General features: G+C 35.5%; 1 protein-coding gene across 1 annotated transcript in view; it reads right to left on the bottom strand.

Moving 5' to 3' along the window:
• Window positions 1-25,944, bottom strand: part of LOC106978399 (disintegrin and metalloproteinase domain-containing protein 5-like) — a 69,164-nt gene that overhangs the window by 20,241 nt on the left and 22,979 nt on the right. Inside the window, exons 4-8 of the mRNA XM_015076099.3 lie at window positions 25,347-25,542; window positions 14,205-14,295; window positions 13,460-13,679; window positions 1,252-1,338; window positions 446-557 (exon numbers count right to left, since the gene is read on the bottom strand). Of these exons, the coding sequence (XP_014931585.2) occupies window positions 446-557; window positions 1,252-1,338; window positions 13,460-13,679; window positions 14,205-14,295; window positions 25,347-25,542 (706 nt within the window). The remainder of the gene's footprint in view (window positions 1-445; window positions 558-1,251; window positions 1,339-13,459; window positions 13,680-14,204; window positions 14,296-25,346; window positions 25,543-25,944) is intronic.

Consider the following 25,944-nt stretch of genomic DNA (forward strand, 5'->3'; position numbering starts at 1 on the left):
GGTGTACTTTTTGTTAGTAAACCACATCAATATTAATATAAAAGTATAAAACAGGGGTGCCTGGGTGGCTCAGTCGGTTAAGCATTCAACTTAGGCTCAGCTCATGATCTCACGGCTCGTGAGTTCAAGTCCCACATTGGGCCCTGCACTGACAGGTCAGAGCCTGGAGCCTGCTTCAGATTCTGTGTTCCCCTCTCTCTCTGCCCATCCCTGCTCATGTTCTGTCTCTCTCTGTCTCTCAAAAATAAATAAATGTTAAAAAAAAGATTAAAAAAATATAAAAGTACAGAACAAACTTCTACCGTCTTAGATTTTTAAAAATCTTACAAATAAAACAAAACCATGCTTGTTGGTATCAGTTGTTTTGCAATCTAGCTTGGAATCTATATTTTAATTTCTTCTCTTACATATTATCTTTGAATAATGAAATTTTAAAGACACTAACCAGATGGAGGTATGTGTCCATCATCTATGCTTCCAAATTCTCCCTTCTTCTCCAGGCATTCAGGAGGAGCAAACCCATTTTGACAATGGCAGTGATTCAAATTGTTGCAAATCTGGAGTAATCAGAAAATAGAACGTTTTTTTGTGGACCAAGATGGTTCAATAGAGACCAATGAATATTCTATACTTATTCAACAGAGAATTTATTTCAGAGAGTTTATCCATTCCAGAGAATTTAACTTGAATAGACAAATTCAATAATTTTCACAAATTTTCTCTTGAAATTGTTCATACTTTAGTAAGTATATTTAGCTTCTGCTGCCAAAGCATTTTTTAAAAAATTCTTCATCTCTTTCCACAACCAGACCCAAATATTGGTAATTACCAGTAACATGCCACTAATTATCATTTAGTTGATAGTTTCACAGAACAGCCCAGATTCTAACGAGCAAGACTAGTAAGAAAATTCTAATGACCTTGTTTACTAGTTTCTACCTCTATTCTGTGAAAATAAGATTATTTTGGTTGTATAATAATTCATGGTGCATATAGCACATTTGCACCATATATTTCCAAATACTTTATACATCCAGAGTCATCTTAAATGTTTCTACTTTATCTTCTCTAATAAACAGTTTGGCAAGACTTCTTGAGAAAATAAGATTGAAGTTATAAATTATAGACTATTAAATGACACCTAGCAGCATGAAAATGATTTTTAGTCATTTTAATGCTTTTTAAAAAGTCTCCAAACTGTTTACTGAAATGTTAAACATGTTGCTTAAAATGAAAATTGAAATTACTTACTCCATGGCTATTGCAATGATGAGAAGAATTGCACGTCTGATAATTTACCTGGTATTGAATTTCTACACAGTTAAAGTTGACACAGTACTGAAAGCAAAAGGAAGTGAAAATAGGCATAATAATCAGATTGTGTGCCTGGATAATACAGAAGAAAAATACAAGAAAATTTCACAACTCAAACTTTCAAGAATTGGCATAAAAATACAAAAAAAAGGTAATAATTGAAACATTGAAATAAATGTGAAATAAGCTATGTGCCTTCAGATTATAAAGATGTAACCACATGTGAGAAGTTAGAAGTTTTATTTTCTTACCATCTAACACTAAAAACCCTCTTAAAAAGAGAACTATCTGGAAGAATAATTTGACTAATTCCTGGAGTTCAAGAATTATCTAAAAAGCGTTTAAAAAATACCCATGCCTGGGCTGCATCTGAGACATTTATATCGAAATTTCTGGGGGCAGGGTCCCCTCATTATTGCAAGCAGTTAAGGTTGAGAACTATGAGGTGGAAGGTTGAGATCTTAATATCACGGTATGAGCAGCAAAGGAAGACAGCTTATGATTCCATGTTAAAAAAAATGAGGAGAAAGAGAACAGCAAGGATGACAGATAATTATTTGAGATAATAGGGCAATGAAAGACTCCCAACTATGAGATGGCTAAAAAGCCTTCAAAGAAAAGGAACGTTTAATTTGTGGATTTACACGGTTCTAATTTATGGCATTAATCTTTGTGACTTTTTTCATTTATCGAAAAATTTTCAGTAAATTCAGTACTTTGTGAAAAGATTTTACTTTTTGAGTAAATTTTGTCTTTGGATCATAGTAACAACCAGGTGTGCAGAAAGAGGAGGACCAGGACACTGGAAAAAAGAGATCTGATACACTATCATTTAGAATTGAAGGGGAAAGAGACCACAGATCAAATTTGTATTCCACATGCTTCCAGATGAGCAAGATGTTACTGAAACTTTGGTTATTTTCATGGACTATTATCAAAATATATTATATAGAAATAAATTTGAATTTAGCAAGCACATCTTGAGACTTTCTCTCAAAAAATATATGTCAGTTGGGGTGCTGGTGTGGCTCAGATGGTTAAGCATCTGACTCTTGGTTTTTGGCTCAGGTCATGATCTCACAGTTCATGAGATCGAGTCCCAAGTTGGGCTCTGCACTGACAGTGTGGAGCCTGCTTGGGATTCTCTCTCCCTCTCTGCCCCTCTCTCTCTCCCTCTCTCTCTCTCAAAAATAAACATTTTTTTTTAAAAAATGGTAAGCTTAGAAATAAAATGGAGTAGACCTTGTCTAACTATATCCTTACCCAGATATAATGTCTGGAAGCCAATGAACTGGATACACTAAGTGACCAGAAATGCCTCCTGCATTCTCTTTCACTCATTTAACAAACTTATTTAACAAATTCTTGAAGAATTAGACTCACAGATATAGGATGTGGGGCTTAAGCTGGCATGAATTAGACAATTTTCAGACCACACTACGAAGCTACAGGAGGATCTACTAGAATCCTTTACATTCAGAAGCATCAGGCCACATGGAAACAAACTACTAATTCACGATCCAAGGGATACGATGTAATTATACAGGACTGAATTAAATGATGAGGAAAATTAATTGTGGTTTCTTTTATATTTTTTTACTTTTCTGATGGTATGTGAGGAAGCCCTTTTCCTTTCTACTTGTTGCATCCCTAATCCTCAATTTAGTATCTATGCTTTTATAACTAAAGCAGTTTAAAACTAGTAACTGATTCTCACTGATTCCTCAAACATCAGAAACAATATTCTTACTGTTTCTTTACTTGTCACGGCAATGCAGGCTCAAACAAAATTAAGGACTTATGCTTCCAGTCAGATTAAAATAGCAAGGTCCAGAATTACCTTTCTACCATAAAAAAGTAGAAAAATAGGTAAAGAATAGGAAACAACTATTTCTGGAGAATGGAAAACAAGCAGCACAAGACTATTATCTCAGAAAAAAGAAAGACAAATTAGGTGAGGCCTCCCACTGTCCAGGCTCTCTGCCTAAAAGGAATTTCCTGACTAAGGTATAGTGAGATGACACCCAAACACAGCTTAAAAATCTAATAGACAGAGATTTGGGTAAATGAAGGCTTAGGAGGCTGGAAGCTAGAATTTGCTGGGAAGACTATTTCATAAGAGGGAATTACTGACCAAGAACAACTTCCAGAGAAAGAAAGATTATAAAAATCTGTAAGATGAACAATTTCTAAAATCACAGAAGTCTGGAAATTGTCCAAGGTCCTACCAGCCCAAACATACAGACCTTGTTGAATTCACAGAACATTCAGTAGAGACCATAAAGGGCCATAACTTAGAAGTGCGGCAAATTTACTCTCTGCCCTAAAAAGAACGTAACAACAAGTCTTGAAAGGAAACTAACCTGCAAGTAATTTAAAGAAGTTCAATTATTTTTAAAGCAAGAAGTCATACAATAATACTCAATTCATAAAATTCAGTATGTAATAAAAATATGAAGGAGGAAAATGTGGCCCATAAATAGTAGAAAAATCAAGCCAACGGAGCCCATAATTACTAATGTTAAAGGTGACGGAAATAACAGACAAGAATGTTAAAATAGCTGTTATAAACAAACTTTATAGGCTCAAGGATATAAAAAGGACCTGAACATAATGAGAAAAGCATTAGGAGATATAAAAAAAGAGAACCAATAGGAGGCGCCTGGGTGGCTCAGTCAGTTAAGCATCTGACTTTTGCTTTTGGCTCAGGTCATGATCTCAAGGTTCCTGAGTCCAAGCCCCACTTGGGATTCTCTCTCCCTCTGTCTGTGCCCTTTGCCTGCTCACGTGTGCTCTATAAAAATAAATAAACATTTTTAAAAAGAACCAACAGAACTTCTAGAATAAAAACTACAGTATATGAAATGAAAATAATCATAGATAAAAGATTTCTGTTCCATAATATCTGTTCTAGACTTATAGAGAGCTCACATTTAGTAAGAATGTGTTCTTCCTGACAGGCCAAGGACATCAGCAGCCTTTCAGAACCTTGGGAAGAGAGACATTCACCTATATTTATAAATATTTCAAGTGAAATATGGTAGGGAAAATTTCTTGGACTTGGTTTCCTAGCCTCATAGTAAAATATCATTTTAAAGATCCAGACCAAATTCCTTCTGAATTTGTCAGACAGTAACTCTCTGGTTCTAGTTTGCTCAAAACTGTATGTTCACCTATTGATATAATCAACCCAAAACCAAGACCCATCATTTTTATGCTGAGAAATAATATTTGACATTATTAATGATCAAAATGTAATACTTTTAAGAAAATGTATTCAAACTTGGAAATAAGGCAAAGAGGGATCTGAATTCCTCATCTGAGAATTATTTCAATATGGGAGGGGCCTAAACCTTGTTTGACTTGCTTTTACTGCTGATTAGACTCTAGACTTGATACATTTATATATCATTACATGGATTCATTTGTCTGGAAAAGATGCGGGAAGTCACAAACACACAAACACACACACACACACACACACACACACACACAAGAAAGGAATGACTTAGCACTGAAAAGTCATGAAGCAAAATTTATAGGAAATATAAACAATATCACAATAAATATTCAAAGAATTCATTATGATTTTGAGTCTAGAGAAGATAACATAGACCTGTTTCTGTGTGTCCTTGCTAAGTACAATTATAAAATATTATAAAATTATAAATGGCTTGGGAGACAAAAAGAAGAACTCAGTGGTGGTCAGAAAAAGGGTTAGTTGGTTTGAGACCTGAACTGGAAGAACAGTAGTGTGTCTTGTGCTTCTCCCCATCTCCCCTCTGCTCCAACCCAACAGAAGTCCATCCAGATCTTGCACCTCAAACTAGTACCAGAAGGGAATCCAGGTAGGCTCATTCCTTCCCCAGATCAAATGTTATCCCCTTTGACAACGTCAGAGGATATCAAGACTAACACCATCAGCTGCAAGAGGGATGCATTTAGAACCCCACCAATAGTAAATGGCCAGAGGAATCTTTCTCCTTCCACTTGGGACCTAAGACTCTCCTCTCTTCCTCCTAATAAAAGGACAGCTGGGCAAAACCAGCAAGAGGGACTTAGTCATGGCAAACAGTCCAGTTGAGAAGCTACTTTTACCCCACAGCCCCACTAACTTGAAACTCTAGAGATTCTTTCCTTCTCTAGGAAGTGCCAGGACAGGCAAGTAATATTGGAGAAGGAGCCTAAACAGAGCAAGCAGCCAAACCAGGAAAGCCATTACCATGTCTAGATGAACCAGGGTGGATGGGTACAACCAGAAAGGGAGATGCAAACATAACAAACAAATAAGCCCAGCAAGCTTTTTTGATCTTCTCAGATCCTAGTGATCTGAGAGTCCTTTCCCTACCCAGACACATAAAAGTAACTGTAGGGGTGAAAGGGATGGAGGGACCAAATGGAGGATTCTAATACACCCCTCCTCCCTGAGAGATGTGCTGTTGCTTGGCCTGGGGAAACTCCTCCTATCCCTTCAGGAAGCACCACACTTCTAAATAATTCACATGTCAAAGAAGAACTCCCAAAGGAAGTAAATAACACATAGAACTGAAAGGAAATGAAACTATAGCATATCAAAATATGTGGGGTACAGCTAAAGCAGTGCTGAGACAGAAATTTATAGCACAAGATGCTTAAATTCAAAATGAGGAAAGGCCTTAAATCAATAATTTAAGTTACTACCTCAAGAAACTGGAGAAGAGGAAAATAAACCCAAGGTAAAAGGAAAGAAAGTAAGAGCAGAAATTAATGAAACTGAAAATAGGAAAATGATGTGGAAAACCAATGAAACAAAAACATTGTTCTTTGAAAACCCATATTAAACTGATGAATATCTACCAAGACTGAGAAGTATAAAAAGAGAGAAGAACTATCACCAGTATTAGAAATTGAGTCAAGGTTATCACTACCCAATCCTTCAGACATTAAAAGAGATGATAAGAAATACCATGAACAACTTTGCAGACATAAATTCAAAAACTCAGAAGAAATGGACCAACTCCTAGAAAATCATGAATGACCAAAATTCACCAATAAGATACTGATAACATGAAGATACTTATAACAACTGACTTTGAATTCATAATTTAAAAGTTCCTTAGAAAACTCCAGACCTAGATTATTTCAGGGGAGAATTCAACCAACATTTCAAGACCAATTAATATATTTTTTAAATAATCTCTTCCAGAAAATAGAAAAGAAGGGGGTACTTCCCAAACTCATTTTATTAAGTCATATAATATATTCAGTATCAGATAAACACAGTATAAAGAAAGAAAACTAGAGACCAATATCTCTCATGAACTTAGATACAGAAATTATTCAACAAAATATTAGAAAACTAAATCCAATAATGTATAAAAAGAATTATAAACCATGAACAATTTATATCAGGTATATAAGGCTGGTTCAACATTCAAAAATCTATCAGTGTAATCCAACATATCAACAAAGTAGAGAAGAAAAATCATATGACTACATCAAAGGACAAAGAAAAAAAAGTGACAAAAATTTAAAAAAATTAAAAACCCAAGGCACAGGATAAAAGCTCTCAGTAACTTAGCAGTAGAGGACATTAGTTCAACATGATAAAGAGCATCTACAAAAAGAAAACAAAACAAAACTACAAATAACATCATGTTTAGTGATGCAAAGGCCTAACACTTTCCTCCCTAAGATCAGGAACAAGGCAAGGATGTCCACTTTCGTCATTTATATTCAATACTGCACTAGAAGTTTTAGCCATGGCAGTAAAGCAATAAAAAGAAATTAAAAGTATATAGAATGATGAGGAAGAAACAATATTGTCTATATTTCCAAATTACATGATTTGTCTATGTAGAAAATCCCAAAGAAACTCTGACAAAAAATCCTGGAACTAGTATGTTAGTTCAGCAACATTACACACACACACAAAGTAATGGCATTTCTATAAACTAACAATGAACATGAGGAAACGAACGTTTAAAAGCACAAAAGAATTTCTTTCACTGTGCAAAAGTGTTTTTTTTTTCATGTAGTCCCAACAGTTTATTTTTACATTTGTTTCTCTTGCTTTAGGAGACATCTCTAGAAAGATGTTTCTATGTCAGAGAAATTGCTGCCTGTGTTCTCTCCTAAGATTTGTATGGTCTCAGGTCTCACATTTAGATCTTTAATACCTTATGAATTTATTTTTGTGTCTGGTGTAAGAAAGTGGTTCAGTTTCATTCTTTTGCATGTAGCTGCCCAGTTTTCCCAACACCATTTGTTGAAGAGACGGTCTTTTCCCCCATCGTATATTATTGCCTCCTTTGTCATATAGTAATTGACCACACAAGCATGGATTTATTTCTGGGCTCTTTATTTTATTCTATTGATCTATGTGTCTATTTTTGTGCCAGTACTGTACTGCTCTGATATTACACGGCCATAAGAAATGATGAGATCTTGCCATTTGTGACAATATGGATGGAGCTGGAGGGTATTATGCTAAGTGAAAGAAGTCAGACTGAGAAAGACAAATATCATGATTTTACTCATATGTGGAATCTAAAAAACAAAAATGGGTAAACAAACAAAAAAAGCAGAATCAGCCTACAAATACAGAGAACAGACTGATGGTTGACAAGGGAAGTGGGGGGGATGAGCAAAATGGGTGAAAGGGAATGAGAGATACAGGCTTCTGGTTATGGAATGAACAAGTCATGGAATAAAAGGTGCAGCACAGGGACTATAGTCAGTAGTACTGTAAGAGCATTGTATGGTGACAGATGATAGCTACACTTGTGGTGATCATAGCATAACATAAAAAGAAGTTGAATCCCTAAGTTGTACACCTGAAATTAATGGAACGTTGTGTGTCAACTATATAAAAAAAAGTTCTAATAATTACAATCATTCAAAAGAAAATGAAAAAAATATGTATACACTTAAATAATGTACCGGATTGGTTTTTTGAAGAATGCAAAATGATGATAGAAGTAATCAAAGAAAGCTTTAATAAAAGGAGAAATATTCCAAGTTCATGGGTTGGAAGTTCCAGTGTAACAAAGATGTCAATTCTCTATAAATTGATATAAGTTTAATGCAATTTCTATTAAAATTTCAGCAAGGTTGGCTTGTAAGAAAAAAAGAAGCTTACTCTAAAATTATATTGGTAAGTACAAGTGATAGAATACCTAAAACAATCTTGACAGAATAAAATGAAAGGAATCACTCTACCACAAAATAAGGTTTCTTATATAGCTAACGTAATCAACACTGTGTTATTGGTAGAGGAACATAAAACCAATAAAACCCCAGAAATATACCCACATAAGTATGATCAATAGTTTCTGAACAAAAGTGCAAAGCAATGTAATGAATGAAGTGTAGTTTTTTCCACAAATGGTACCAGAACAATTACACAACTGTGGTGGCTAATTTTACGTGTCAAGTTGGACAGGCTATGACGCACAGTTGTTTGATGTGAAAGGTATTTTTTAGATGCAATTAACATTTAAGTCAGGAGACACTGAGTAAAGCAAATTACCTTACATAATGTGGGTGGGATCCATCTAATCAGTTGAAGGCCTTACGAGCAAAGACTGACGTTTTCCCAATAAAGAATTATTCTCTTGATTGCAACACAGAAACCAACCAGGGTTTCCATCCTGCTGCTCTGCAGAATTCAGACTCAACACTGTAATATCAACTCTTAACTGAATTTCCAGACTGCCTGCCTGCCCTATAGATTTCAAATTTGCCAACCGCCCACAGTTAAATGACCTAATTCCTTGAAATAAGCCATTCCTGTCTCTGTAAATACACACACACACTATTCTGTTTCTCTGCAGAACCATAATGCATTATCCACAATCTTGACCTAAATCTTGACCTAAATCTCACACCTTATTCAAAAATTTACTCAAGATAAAGAACATTTAGAAAAACAGATAGGAGAAAACTTGGGGTATCTAGGACTAGGCAAAGCGCTTTTTGAGTTGACTTGAAAGTGTGAAAGCCCATGTGAAGAGGATGAAAATTAAGCTACAGATTAAAAGAAAATATTTATAAGCCACATAACTGATAAAAAAAACTAGCATCCAGTATAGAAATCTCAAAATTTGACCAAAAAAAAAAAAAACTGGGCACCTTGGTGGCTCAGTCAGTTAAGCATCCAACTCAATTTCGGCTCAAGTCATGATCTTGTGATTCATGGGTTCAAGTTCTGAGTCAGGCTCTGTGCTGACCATGCAGAGTCTATTTGCGATTCTCTGTCTCACACTCTCTTCCCCTCCCTCGCTCACTCTCTCACAAAAATAAATAAACTTAAAAAAATCCAACCAGAAAATGCAAAAAGGACTTCAGGAGACATTTTATTGACAGTGATATACAAATGGCAAATAAACACATGAAAAGATATACATCATTAGCCATTAAGAAAATGCAACTTGGGGCGCCTGGGTGGCGCAGTCGGTTAAGCGTCCGAGTTCAGCCAGGTCACGATCTCGCCGTCCGTGAGTTCGAGCCCCGCGTCAGGCTCTGGGCTGATGGCTTAGAGCCTGGAGCCTGTTTCCGATTCTGTGTCTCCCTCTCTCTCTGCCCCTCCCCCGTTCATGCTCTGTCTCTCTCTGTCCCAAAAAAAATAAACGTTGAAAAAAAAATTTTTAAATAAAAAAAGAAAATGCAACTTAAGGGGCGCCTGGGTGGCTCAGTCGGTTAAGCAGCCGACTTCAGCTCAGGTCATGATCTCTGGGTCCGTGAGATTGAGCCCTGCATCGGGCTCTGTGCTGACAGCTCAGAGCCTGGAGCCTGTTTCAGATTCTGTGTGTCCCTCTCTCTGACCCTCCCCTGTTCATGCTCTGTCTCTCCCTGTCTCAAAAATAAATAAGATGTTTAAAAAAATTTTTTTAAATAAATAAATAAAAAAGAAAATGCAACTTAAAACCACAATGAGACATCACTATCCATCTATTATTATGGCTAAAATAAAAATTATTGTTTATACCAAATGCTGGTGAAGATGCAGAGGAACTGGATCTCTCATATATTGCTGATGGGTATGTAAAAAGGTACAACCCTCTGGAAAATAGATTTGCAATTCCTTAGGAACTTATACATTGGCCACATGGCTCAGCAATTGTACTCCAGGAAATGAAAACTTACATCCACACAAAACCTATACACAAATGTCAATAGCAATTTTATTTGTAATAGATGAAAACTGGAAAAAACCCAAATACTCTTAATGGTTGAGAATGAATAGTTAAGCAAACTGTGGTACATTTATACAATGGAATATTACTCAGCACTAAATATGAAGAAACTATTGACACATGCATCCTCCTAAATAGATCCCAAGGATATTACCCTGGGTGACAAAAACTAATCTCTACAGGTTACTACATGATTCTATTATTATAACATTCTCCAAATGACAGAATTATAGAGATAGAGAATTGATTAGAATGAGGGATTAGGGATAGAGGGGAGAGGTATGAATACAAAGTAAAGCCATTAGACAGTTCCATTTTTGTGATGGAACAGTTCTGTATCTTGATTGTAGTGGTGGTTCCATGAATATACACATGCTATAGAATGGCACAGAACTACACACACACACACACACACACACACACTCATATAAAAAGAGATGAAATCTAAATAAGGTTTATACCAAAGTCAATTTCCTGTTTTTTATACCATACAGCTTAAAGACATTAAGACAATCTAGGTGAAGGATAGGCAAGGCCTCTCTGAACTATTTTTACTTTCCATTAAAGTGTAATTATTTCAAAATAAAAAGTTTAATTGAAAAAAAAGACCACCAATAACTGTGGCTAATTCTAAGTAAATGGATTCTGTGTAATGGTTATCCTTCTTCATATTTTTTGCCATTTCAAAAATTATTCAAAGATATATTACCTTTATAATTTACATTTTTATTAATTTTGTATTATTAAAACAGTGAAAACATATTATAATCACAAAAAATACTAGAAATAAGTGTTCTGAAATACAAAGAGAATTTATCTCTATGTGATGATAGTATGAATGCTTTTTTCCTCTTTTTCCTCTTCTCTATTTTCAAGTCATTTTGTATTCTTTTATAATTTAAAAATTGCATTAATTTTAATAAATCAAATAAAATTCAGCCAGAAAATATAAAATAATAAGGAAGCACTCTAAAGCTGATTAATTCCAACAAAATGTGTTAAGCAAAAAGTGCAAAATCATATATAGTATACTAATTTTTGTTTAATAAAAGAGATATAAAAAATGCACGTATCAGCTCCACTGTGCAAAAACTAAAAGGTAAGATAACTAGAAATTAAATAAAAACTAAGATAATAGAAACAAATAATAAAAACTAATTTTTTTTTTTGGGAGTAGGGGAGAGTAATGGGAATGGGATAGAAAGTTTGTAGGAATGGGAATGGAGTAGAAGGATAAAAAGATGATATTCTCTGAGTATAATCATATATAGTTCTGAATCTTAAAAATTATTTTATATTTCACATATCAATAACTAAAATAAAATAAAATGAACAAGGACAAGGGAAAATCCCAAAGCGTACTGTTTTCAAATAAATAATCTAACCACATCACGTAGGAAAAATGAATTAACCCAAATAATTCTTGAATAAAATATTTTTTATTTCTTTTGTTTGGTTTTTTGAAAACAGTCACAAATATGAAAAGGTAGGAGGCTAGAATGAACCTTATATTGTGGATTCAATTTGGAAGTATAATTTTGACCTCATTCTTTTTAATGTAGGTATATATAGAAATATATATATATATACACACATATATATGTATATATATATACATACACACACACACACCCATATAATGAGTGTAAGTGTGAATATATATACATGTATACATACACCATATATTCATATGTATTTATCCATATGTTTACATAGACATGAATATTATAAAGACATAGATTTCCTAGCTCTGTCTGTTGATAGGACCAGAAGCAGTGACACTCCAGTAGAAAAAGCACAATTAATACCTAGATCTTGTTTTCTAAATACCATTTCCCATTCAGATGAACCAGGGCTTCTTAGAGAATGGCTGATTTTAGAAACTGGGGTAGGAAACATGCAATATGAATGAACATCTTGTGATTCCAGAAAGTAAGGAAGCATTCAAAAAGAACAACAACAACAACAACAACAAAAACTCAAAATGTTAGGAGTTTGTCAAAGAGACACATGAGTCAACTAAAAGAACTCCCAATGGCCAAAGCTAGAAAAAGTTGAACAATGAAAGAAATGCAGTAGCACTGGTTTATAACCCAGACTATAACATAAATATCCATGAGTCTATAATCTTACAAATAAATGATTGAATAAATAAACGGAGAAAAATAGATGAGCTATTGAGCCCCCAAGGTGAAACATAACTTCCTACTCCTGAAATATGGACTATGCACAGTAACTTCTTTCAAGGAAGGACAACATGGAAAGGGAAATAAAGAGTAATTTTACAGTGAGAAATCTGACAAACTTTACATCAGGCAAGCCATCAAGGTTAAAATCAACAAGTTATGTACATTTGATAATGATATGGTGAAAAGGCACTTTACCTCTGTGGTCTTCCTCCCAAGCCTAATCATAAGAAAAACATCAGACAAATCTTAATTTGAGGGACATTCTACTGAGTATCTGACCAGTTCTCCTCAAAACTGTCAAGGTCATCAAAAACAAAGAAACTATGAGAAACTGTCAAGAGAAGCCTAAGGATACATAACTAATAATTGTAATGTGGTATCCTGAGTGGAATCCTGGAAAAGACTTTAGGTAAAAGAAATCTGAATGAAGTATGGAATTTATTTAATAAGAATGTACCAACATTAGTTCAGATTATAACAAATGTACCATATTATGGTTAGATGTTCGTATCTGGGAAAATAGGATGTGCTGCTTATGGGGAAAGATGGGCAAGAGGGAAATTTGGGGAAGTAATGCTATGTTCTAAAACTGGATGTGGTGATGGTTGTACAATTCCATACATTAATCAAAAGCAAATATTTCTACACATCATGGGTAACTTTTATGGTAAATAATATCTCAATAAGTCTGTTTAAAAATGAATTGTTTGGTATATGTTCAAAATGAGTATAACCATAAAAAAATTCTTAAAACACTTTAAGTGTTGTTGTTCTAATTACCATATCAGGACCACACACAGATCCATCTTCTACAAATGTATCATCTCTTTCTTCAGGACTGTCAATTGTTGTCCATGGATTTTTATTTGCCTTGTTTTGGTTCCGATATGTAGATACACACATTTCTTCCTGTACATGTGTGTAAATCACAGATAAATTTGCACGTGACACTAATTCTTTGTGTGGCCAAGCACAAACTAATTTTCCACATAGAAGATGACTAGAAGCATAAGGCAGAAAAAATATTCTCTTTTTACTGAAATAACATAGATTGCTGATATACCTAAGTTTTTTTAAAAAGTGTCTTACTAATTTAACTCCAGGTCTCAATAATTTTCTCTCAGCAAATTTTTTGAGCACAGTGACTTATGTATGATGTGACTCTTTTTGTTTTGTGAGGCGAAGTGGCAAGGGAAAAATTAATGATATTTGCAACCTGACAGCCCTGATCTGTCTGATATTAGCTTATGAAATTTGAGCAAATTATCACTGGTTTTCAATTCTCTCATTAGTAAAACAGGATAAATAATTCTCACTATAAATATCGTTGTTATAACATTATAGGCACTGAACACATGTTATTTGTAGGCAATGGGTAATACTGTTCAGCTCAGATCATGAAACAAAGAAATGTGTGATAAACTGCCATATAATAAGATATAAGATATATTATCATATACATTCTAGGATCTTGGCAATATATAACCAACATCCCAAACACAATTATAATTTTCTAAATACATACACATAACTACAATGGTCTCGGCCACAGTTTCCATATCTATCTCCTCTTGAGTTTACTTCATCATAACAAGCAAATGGAGCACCTCTAGAAGCTGAAAGAAAAAAAATTTAAGTAAATTACAAAACATAATTCCAACAATCATTATATAAATAATAAACTCACTTTGGAAATTATAATGTGATACCTAAGGAGGCTTATAATTGCCTAGCATTAAAAAGTTGCTGGAGTAGATCTGATTAAAAAGAGAACTTCTCATTTTAAATCTATAGACTTTGTTCTGCACCAAACAGAAAATAACCAGCAAAATTATTCAAATGCTGTTACATTATTAGGAATATAAGTAGCCATATATTTGTCCTCTCTTTGTCCTCTAAATTGTTTACTTTCTGTCTTAGTTTCCTATCCAGTGTGAAAACATAGTTTGTTCTTCGTCCAAATGAAATAGGAAAGAAAGAGTATCTATAATGCAATGCTGATAAGAAACCCAAAGAGCATTTGGCTTAACTCTTCTTCTTCCACACTTAAGCCCTCATCTCTGTTTCCTAGTATGCTAACAATCACTAAAAAAAGAATTTTGAAGGGCTCCAGTCCCAAGTGGCAACTTACGAAGACCCTGAATTCTCCTCCTTCCATGGACACACCAAATCTACATCTATTTATAGAGAAATTCCTCCTGAAGAACTGAGTACTGAGTGAATGGCTTCTACACAATTAAAGACAGAAAGACCATAAAGAGAATCACAAGAGAGGTGGAGACATGGTAGCAAAGGAAACTTCCACCCCTGATGCTCCAGTAGGGAGGGATAGGACTGAGGGACCATGAGCAGATTCATCTGCCCTGAAATCACAGGGGGAAAAGATGCAATTTAAAAGAGCAACTAAAATATAAACGATGCAGTTCTAGAACTCCACCAAATACTAGGAGAGCTGCTGGAACTCTCTATGGGTCAGAGGGGCTGGCAAGCACCACAGTTAACATATCCCCTCCACCTTGATAGCATAGGCAAAAGCAGGATCCTGATACCACAGCTGACAGTTTTCTCAGTGAGATCTGGGTCCTTGGCCCATACCAGTCCTGGACCCTATTGGCACAGATAAAAAGCTGTGGTTTAAAGGAGCAACTAGAATATAAAAGAACTAGCCTTAGAATCTTGCCTCATGGCAGGGAAGTTACTAAAACTCCTTTGGGTTGGAGGGGCTGGCAAGCACCACGATTTGCATCCTCTTTCTACCTTGATAGCATGGACAGGAAAGGGGCCTGGGTACCCTAGCTGGTCTACTACCTCAGTGAGTCCCAGGCTCCTAGTTCATGACATCCCCAGTAATCCCACCAAGGTGGCCAAAGCCACACCAGGGCACCCCTGGTCCACGCTCACTACAGCTCGAACCATCTTGCCCAACTGACATAGGTGCAAAGCACCCGGGGAACACACCAGGCCCATACCACCTTGACTATAGATGGATTTATGGGGGCACTCCCAGCTCAGAATGCCCTGGGACCTCCCAGCTCACACCTGCTTTAGCTCCAGCCACCCCACAAAGTGCCCTGGGAACCTCCAGCCCATGCCCTGCCTTGCTTTAGATACCCTGTGCATGGAGTGCCCTGGGACAACATGACCTTCACCCACTTCAGTTTCAGTTCTGCACTCTGTGCAAAGAGCTCTGGGACTCTCCCCTCTCCCTCCCACTGCCAGTTTGCACCCACTTCAGCTTGCAAGAACAAAGATCAAGGTTAGTTGAAGGAAGGAAAGAATAAAGATCAGAGTAGAAATAAGTAAAAAATTTAACAACAAAAAAAAAAACACAGAAGAGATCAATGAAATCAAGAGCTTGCTGGTTCTTTGAAAAGATAAACAAAATTGATAAATCTTTAGCCAGACTCATCAAGAAAAAAAGAGAGAGGACTCAAATAAATAAAATCAGAACAAAAGAGCATAAATAACAATTGACACCACAGAAATACAAAGAATTATAAGAGACTACTATGAAAAATTATATGCCAACAAATTGTATAATCCAGAAAAAAATAGATAAATTCTTAGAAACATACAATCTTGCAAAAGTGAACCAAGAAGAAATAGAAAATTTAGGGGCATCTCAGTTAGTTGAGCAACTCTTAATTTTGGCTTGGGTTGTGATTCCAGGGTCATGGGATCAAGCCCCATGTTGGGTTCTGCACTGAGCATGGAGCCTGCTTGAGATTCTCTCTCTCTCTCTCTCTCTCTCTCTCTCTCTCTCTCTCTCTCTCTTTCCCTCTGTCTCTCTCTTTCTCTTTCTCTCCCTCCCTCCCTCTGCCCCTCTCCCCTGTTCATGTAAACTCTCTCTTTCTTTAAAAATACAATTTAACAAAACAAGAAATAGAAAATCTGAACACACCAATAACTAGTAATGAAATTAAATTAGAACTCAAAAAACTACCAAAAAATAAAAGTCAAGGTCAAGAATTCTACTAAACATTTAAAGTATAATTAATACCTATTCTTCTCAAACTTCCAAAACATAAAAGAAGAGGAAAGTTTCAAATACACTCTATGCAGCCAGCATCACCTTAAGACCAAAACCACATAAACATACTACAAAACAAAAACTGCAGGTCAATATCTCTGAGTAACATACATACAAAATCCTCAATAAATATCAGTAAATCACATTCAACAATATATGAAAAGGATCATCCACCACAATCAAGTGGGATTTATTCTGGGGATGCAGTGATGGTTCAATAATGTGGATACACCACATAAACAAAATGAGGGATAAAATCATATGATCATTCGTCAAATGCAGAAAAAGTATTTGACAAAATTCAATAACCTTTTATGATAAATCTCAACAAAGTGGGTTTAGAGGGAACATACCTCAACATAATAAAGGTCACATATGAAAAACCCACAGCTAACATCAGACCCAATGGTGAAAAACAGCACTTTTCCTCTAAGATCAGGAAAAATACAAGAATGTCCACTCTCACCACTTTTATTCAACTTAGTACTAGAAATTCTAGCCACAGCGATTAGACAAGAAAAAGTAATAAAAGAAATTCAAATTGGTTAAGAAGAAGTAAAACAGTTACTATTTGCAGAGGACATGATACTATATATAGAAAAGCCTAAAGATGCCACAAAAAAAACTATTAGAAGTAATAATTCAGTAAATGTGCAGAATGAAGTAAAGTTGCATGATATAAAATTAATATGCAAAATTTTCTTGTGCCTGTGTACACTAACAATGAAGTAGAATAAAGAGAAATTAATAAAACAACTGCATTTACAATTGCACCAAAAAATAATAAAATACCTAGGAATAAACTTAACCAAGGTGAAAGACCTGTACTCTGAAAACTAAAGCACTGACAAAAGAAGTTAAAGATGACACAAACTAATGCAAGATTCCATGGTCATGGATTGGAAGAATCAATATTATTAAATTTTTCATACTACCCAAAACATACAGATTCAATGAAATCCCTGTCAAAAATTCAACAGCATTTTTCACATAAATAGAACAAATAATATTAAAATTTTTATGGAAGCAGAAAAGACCTCAAACAGCCAAAGCAATGTTGAGAAAGAAGAACAAAACTGGAAGTATCACAATCCCAGGTTTCAAAATGTGGTGCAAAGCTGTAGTAATCAAAACAGTATGGTACTGGAACAAAAAGAGATACATAGATCAACAGAACATAATCCAGAGACCAGAAATAAACCCATACTTACATTGTCAATTAGTCTATGACAAAGGAGGCAAGAATATACACTGGGGAAAAGGCAGACTCTTCAATAAATAGTGCTGGAAAACTGGACAGCTATATGAAAAAGAATAAAAATTGGCCTACTTTCTCACACCATTCACAAAAATAAACTCAAAATGGATTAAAGACCTAAAGTAAGGCACAAAACCATAAAACTCCCAGAAGAAAACACAGGCAGTAATTTCTTTGACACCAGTCATAGCAGCATTTTTCTAAATATGTCTCCTCAGGCAAGGGAAAGAAAAGCAAAAATAAACTATTAAGACTACATCAAATTAAAAAGCTTTTGCACATCAAAGAGAACCATCAACAAAGAAAAAAGGCAATCTAATAAATAAGAGAATATATTTGCAAATGATATACCCAATAAAGGGTTAAGATCCAAATTATGTTAAAAAAAAAAGATCCAAATTATGTAAAGAACTTACACAACTCAACACCAAAAATAAGCAAACAATCCAATTTAAAAAGTGGGCAGAGGACCTAAATAGACATTTTCCAAAGAAGACATGCAGATGTCCAACAGACACCTGAAAAGATACTCATCACTAATCATCAGAAAAATTCAAAGAAAAAACAAAATGAGACACCACCTTATACCTCTCAGAATGACTAGAATCAAAAAGACAATTAAAGACAAGGATGAACAGGGAGGGGGCAAAACAGAAGAGACTCATAAATATGGAGAACAAACAGGGTTGCTGGAGGGGTTGTGGGAGGGGGGATGGGCTAAATGGGTAAGGGGCACTAAGGAATCTACTCCTGAAATCATTGTTGCACTATATGCTAACTAATTTGGATGTAAATTTTAAAAGTAAAAAAAATAAAAATAAAGACAAGGATGTAAAGGAAAAGGAACCCTTGTGCGCCTTTGGTAGGAATGTAAATTGGTATATCCACTATTGAAAATAGTATGGAGGTGCCTTGAAAAATTAAAAATAGAAATATCATATGATTCAGTAATTCCACTCTTGTGTATATACCCAAAAAAACAAACAGACAAAAAAAACCATAATTCAAAAAGATACATGCATCCCTGTTTATTACAACATTATTTACAGTAGCCAAAATATGGAACAACCTAAGCATCCATCAATAGATGAATGATTAAAGAAGATGTAATATTCTTTATATATATATATATATATATACACACACACATATATGTGTGTGTGTGTATATATATATATATATACACACATATATGTGTGTGTGTATATATATATGTATAAATATGTATACATATGTATATATATATATATATATATATATATATATACACACACACACAATGGAACACTACTCAGCCATAAAAATAATGAGATACTGACATCTGTGACAAAATTTATGGACCAAACGGTATTATGCTAAGTAAAATAAGTCAGAAAGAGAAAAACAAAAACCATATGATTTCACTTATATGTGAAATCTAAGAAACAAAACATGTACAAAAAGCAAAAACAAAAAGCAGAAACAGACCCATAAATGCAAAGAAAAATTAATGGTTGCCAGTAAGGAGTATGGGAGATGGGCAAATGGGTGAAGGGTAATGGGAGATACAGGCTTCCAGTTATGGAATTAATAAGTCATGGGGATAAAAAGTAAAACATAGGGAATATAGTCAATGGTGTTGTAATAGTGTTGTATGATGACAGATGGTAGCTACACTTATGGTGAGCACAGCATAATGTATAGAGTTGTTGAATCACTACGTTGTACACCTGAAACTACTGTAACATTATGTGTCAACTATACTTCAATTAAAAAAAAAGAATTATTTTTTTGGCTCAGTCAGTTGAGTTTCTGACTCTTGATTTTGGTTCAGGTCATGATCTCAGGGTCATGGGATTGAGCCCCACGTCTGGCTTTATGCTGAGCACAGAAACTGCTTAAGATCCTCTCTCTCTCCTTCTGCCCCTCTCCCCCACTGACACTCTCTCAAAATAAAAAATAAAATCTTAAAAAAAATAATTACTGAATTTTAAAATCAGGAAGGACGCCAATGTGCACCTACTTCACCCCGTCATATGTTTAGTTATGTCTAATTTTTAAATCACAAAAAATTCAAATGTAATAATAGCTGCCCCATCACTTTGACTTGGTTATTTAGAGGTGTGTTGTGTTGATCATGTTAGTCACATGTAATAAAAACAGATCTTTTGTTGTCACCACTATTAATTGGCAAAGGAGCTCTCCTTAGCAACTTTACGGTTCTCCAAATAGTTGAAGAACATGCTCAATAAACTTCATTCTCTCTCCTGACACAACCTATACACATAAAGGATGCTACAAAACACAATCTACAAATAGATTTGTGAGCAGAATCTACCATAATAAGCAATTCTCTTTTGAAAAGGCCTACTCTTGAACCCACCCAATAAGTAATTAGCATCTGTTTGCTTTGTCCCAAATTACTGATTTGATTTGATTTGGTTTGACTAAATCTAGTTCAAACTTCTCAAATCCTCCAAATTCTACCCAAGGACCAGGATTAGAATGGTGCAAAATTTAAATTTAAGGAGGTAGAGTAACAAAAACTCAATACTCAAACAACATCTTTATTTCCCCCATTATTTATTTTTGAGAGAGAGACGGGGGTGGGGGGGAGAGAGGAGGGACAGAGAGAGAAGGAGGCACAGAATCTGAAGCAAGCTCCAGGCTTCGAGCTGTCAGCACAGAGCCCAACGTGGGGCTCAAACCCACGAACTGTGAGATCATGACCTGAGGCAAAGTCTTACTCTTGGTTTTGGCTCAGGTCATGATCTCGCAGTTTGTGGGTTCAAGCCCCACATCGGGCTCTGTGCTGACAACATGGAGCCTACCTGGTATTTTCTCTTTCTCCCTCTCTCTCTCTCTGCCCCATACTCTGTCTCTCTCTCAAAAAACAAAATAAAAATTAACTAAAAATTTGAAAGCAACCCAAGTGTTCATCAATGGATGCATGGAAAAATAAAAATGTGCTATATACACACAAACAATGAAATTTTATTCAGCATTAAAAAGGATAGAAATTTTGCAATATTCTACAACATGGGTGAATCTTGAGGACATTACGCTAAGTGAAATAATCAGCCAGTCACAAAAAGACAAATACTATATGATTCTACTGATATGGTACCTAGCATAGTCAAAATCAAAGATACAGAAAGTAGAATGGTGGTTGCCAGGGACTGAAGGAGAAAGAATGGAAAGTTATTGTTTAATAGGTATTGAGTTTCAGTTTTACAAGATGAAAAGTTATGAATGGCTCAATATGGTATACTTTATGTTACGTGTATTTTAACACAATAAAAAATTTGTGGAAAGACAAAAGAACCCATTTCATTTGATATGTAGACATGGTCTTATATATTATTTAAAATAATTCAGCTAAAACATTTTTATTTTTATTTTTTTATGGCATTTAATGTTTATCTTTTATTTTTTTTATATATGAAGTTTATTGTCAAATTGGTTTCCATACAACACCCAGTGCTCATCCCAAAAGGTGCCCTCCTCAATACCCATCACCCACCCTCTCCTCCCTCCCACCCCCCATCAACCCTCAGTTTGTTCTCAGTTTTTAACAGTCTCTTATGCTTTGGCTGTCTCCCACTCTAACCTCTTTTTTTTTTTTTCCTTCCCCTCCCCCATGGGTTCCTGTTAAGTTTCTCAGGATCCACACAAGAGTGAAACCATATGGTATCTGTCTTTCTCTGTATGGCTTATTTCACTTAGCATCACACTCTCCAGTTCCATCCACGTTGCTACAAAAGGCCATATTTCATTTTTTCTCATTGCCACGTAGTATTCCATTGTGTATATAAACCACAATTTCTTTATCCATTCATCAGTTGATGGACATTTAGGCTCTTTCCATAATTTGGCTATTGTTGAGAGTGCTGCTATGAACATTGGGGTACAAGTGCCCCTATGCATCAGTACTCCTGTATCCCTTGGATAAATTCCTAGCAGTGCTATTGCTGGGTCATAGGGTAGGTCTATTTTTAATTTTCTGAGGAACCTCCACACTGCTTTCCAGAGCGGCTGCACCAATTTGCATTCCCACCAACAGTGCAAGAGGGTTCCCGTTTCTCCACATCCTCTCCAGCATCTATAGTCTCCTGATTTGTTCATTTTGGCCACTCTGACTGGCGTGAGGTGATACCTGAGTGTGGTTTTGATTTGTATTTCCCTGATAAGGAGCGACGCTGAACATCTTTTCATGTGCCTGTTGGCCATCCGGATGTCTTCTTTAGAGAAGTGTCTATTCATGTTTTCTGCCCATTTCTTCACTGGGTTATTTGTTTTTCGGGTGTGGAGTTTGGTGAGCTCTTTATAGATTTTGGATACTAGCCCTTTGTCCAATATGTCATTTCCAAATATCTTTTCCCATTCTGTTGGTTGCCTTTTAGTTTTGTTGGTTGTTTCCTTTGCTGTGCAGAAGCGTTTTATCTTCATAAGGTCTCAGTAATTCACTTTTGCTTTTAATTCCCTCGCCTTTGGGGATGTGTCGAGTAAGAGATTGCTACGGCTGAGGTCAGAGAGGTCTTTTCCTGCTTTCTCCTCTAAGGTTTTGATGGTTTCCTGTCTCACATTCAGGTCCTTTATCCATTTTGAGTTTATTTTTGTGAATGGTGTGAGAAAGTGGTCTAGTTTCAACCTTCTGCATGTTGCTGTCCAGTTCTCCCAGCACCATTTGTTAAAGAGACTGTCTTTTTTCCATTGGATGTTCTTTCCTGCTTTGTCAAAGATGAGTTGGCCATACGTTTGTGGGTCTAGTTCTGGGATTTCTATTCTATTCCATTGGTCTATGTGTCTGTTTTTGTGCCAATACCATGCTGTCTTGATGATGACAGCTTTGTAGTAGAGGCTAAAGTCTGGGATTGTGATGCCTCCTGCTTTGGTCTTCTTCTTCAAAATTACTTTGGCTATTCGGGGCCTTTTGTGGTTCCATATGAATTTTAGGATTGCTTGTTCTAGTTTTGAGAAGAATGCTGGTGCAATTTTGATTGGGATTGCATTGAATGTGTAGATAGCTTTGGGTAGTATTGACATTTTGACAATATTTATTCTTCCAATCCATGAGCAGGGAATGTCTTTCCATTTCTTTAAATCTTCTTCAATTACCTTCATAAGCTTCCTATAGTTTTCAGCATACAGATCCTTTACATCTTTGGTTAGATTTATTCCTAGGTATTTTATGCTTCTTGGTGCAATTGTGAATGGGATCAGTTTCTTTGTCTTTCTGTTGCTTCATTGTTAGTGTATAAGAATGCCACTGATTTCTGTACATTGATTTTGTATCCTGCAACTTTGCTGAATTCATGTATCAGTTCTAGCAGACCTTTGGTGGAGTCTATCGGATTTTCCATGTATAATATCATGTCATCTGCAAAAAGCAAAAGCTTGACTTCATCTTTGCCAATTTTGATGCCTTTGTTTTCCTTTTGTTGTCTGATTGCTGATGCTAGAACTTCCAGCACTATGTTAAACAACAGCGGTGAGAGTGGGCATACCTGTCGTGTTCCTGATCTCAGGGAAAAAGCTCTCAGTTTTTCCCCCAGCTAAAACATTTTTAAAGCTTCATTGCATTATTTTCTTACTCAGAAGCCCGTTACTAATTAGTATTTTACTCTTAACATCATCTTTTAGGTGTTTACATCTGAATTTTAATTTCTTAGAGCTTGGGAACAATTTTCCCATCTTCTGTTCTTCCTAAAATAGACCTGATATATAATAAATATATGTGGATTTTTTGTTAAAAGGGAAACACAAAAAGAGGGATGTCTTATGCCACCATAATGCTGGCATTACTACCTTTAGCATTTTGTGTAAGGCAGGTCTAGTGGTCATGAATTCATTTGGCTTTTGTTTGTCTGGAAAGATTTTATATCCCCTTAATTTTTGAAAGTCAGTTTTGCCTGATATAATATTCTTTGTTGGCAGCTTTTTCTTTCAGTGCTTTGAATATATCTTCCCACTACCTTCTAGACTGTAAGATTTCTGATGAAAACTTTCCTCATAGTCCTATGGGGGTTCCTTTAGATGTAAAAACTTACTTTTTTTTTTCTACTTAAAAAATTCTCTCTTTGTCTTTGAATTTTGGCAATTATATTATAATGTATTTTATGGATTTCTTTGGGTTTATCTTATTTGAGGTTATTTGGTCTTTCTCAATCTGGATATCCCATTTCCTTCTTCCAGCTTCAGAAGTTTTTAACCATTATTTCTTAGAATATGCTTGCTTTCTTTCTTTTTTAAAGTTTATTTATTTATTTTTAGGAAGAGTGAGAGAGAGAGAGGGAAAGAGAGAGAGCAAGCATGAGTGGGGGAGAGAGAATACCAAGCAGGCTCCACACTGTCAGTTCAGAATCCAATGTGGGGCTTGATCCCACAAACCAAATGTGAGCCAAAACCAAGAGTCAGATGTTCAACACACTGAGCTACCCAGGTGCCCCAAATGTGCTTTCTGATCCTTTTCTTCTCTGTTCTTTTTTCTGGAACTCTCATAATGCATATAGTCCCACTAATGGTGCTCCATAAGTCCTTCAAGTCACTGTTTCTCATTCCTTTATCTTATTTGCTGTTCTTACTTAATCGTTTCCAGTGACTTCTCCTTGAGTTCATTGGTCATTTTGTTTGCTTGACCTAGTCTGCTGTTGAATACCTCTAACGCATTTTTCAGTTGTTAGTGTATTATAAGCATCATGATTTCTGTTTGGTACTTGGGGATCTGGACTAATGGGTCAAGTCTTTGCCTCCCAAATAGAAAGCTGGGAACTAGGATTATTTATCTACTCACTTGGTGGTGAGCAGGAGGAGTACCATTGATGTCTAATAGCTCAAGCTGCCACCCCTGTTGCCCCTGGACATCTAGACAGTTCAGACCCATCAGAGCTCCCAGAACTGGCAGGACAGATTCCAGATGTTTGGGCATCCCCTTGAAAATGTATGCATGTTGGATATCTAAGCAAATCCTTCTCTGCTGGGTGAAGCTAAGAGCTAGATGTTTTCTCCCTGCTTGTAAAGCACTGCACTGTGGTAAGAATCTCTAACGAGAGGGTGTCTTGAATCTCCCTACTGGCTTTGGTGAGCTCTGTTTTGTTCTAGTAAAAACCTTGTTTCATTTAAGCCTAAACTAAACCCCATCACCACAAATTCTATATAATATTCTGACAAGTTGCATTTCCACTTGAGGTTTCTTCCTTTGCAAACAAGAATTCCATATAAATTCTGGGGTTTTTTTTTCATTTTTCAGAATCAAGAAAATTTTATTTCCTTTAACACTAATACATACTAGGCAAGATGTCACTCATTAAAAATCACATTTACTTTTGTTCTATAAAATTGAATAACAAAGCTTGTAATAATCAGAATTTAGGAACTAAGGAGAATGTTATGGTCATTACCTCCTCCAATCAATTCTTTACACTGTTTGGTAAATATGCGACATCGTCCTTTGTAACAGAAGGAATCGCCTGAATCACAACTTTGTCCATTACGTGCATAAGTGTCAGGCATACAGTGTGGGGAAACTCCATTGCAATATTCAGTGAAATCACATTCGTCATATGATTTCCTACACTGTATACCAATTGATTTTAGCTAGAAGGGAAAAGGAACATAAGAAAAGATTATGCATCAATGATACTCAAGTTCTACTTCCCTTCAAGTTTTAAATTTTCACTCATTTACTTTTTCCTAAGTTGCTAAGAGCAATGAGAAAATTAAGTCTTCTCATTAACTACTTAAGCATTGCCCAGAAATTTAAAAAACTAAATTTACTGTGGATAAAGGAGTGGATAATGCTCGTGAGAGAAGTGAGAAACTCAAAGATAAGTAGACTACCATAATTTAAAAAAAAAAAAAAAAAAAAGAAAGACAAAAAGCACGGCTAAGGAATTAACATAAAAATTACTTTCAAAAAAGTTACTTCCAACCCATTATGGCTATGCTCACATGGACAGCCTCTGGTTTCTCCATATGCTGTTCCTTAAAGCAGAAATC

This window comes from Acinonyx jubatus, chromosome B1 (assembly GCF_027475565.1).
Source record: "Acinonyx jubatus isolate Ajub_Pintada_27869175 chromosome B1, VMU_Ajub_asm_v1.0, whole genome shotgun sequence".
NCBI lineage: Eukaryota > Metazoa > Chordata > Mammalia > Carnivora > Felidae > Acinonyx > Acinonyx jubatus.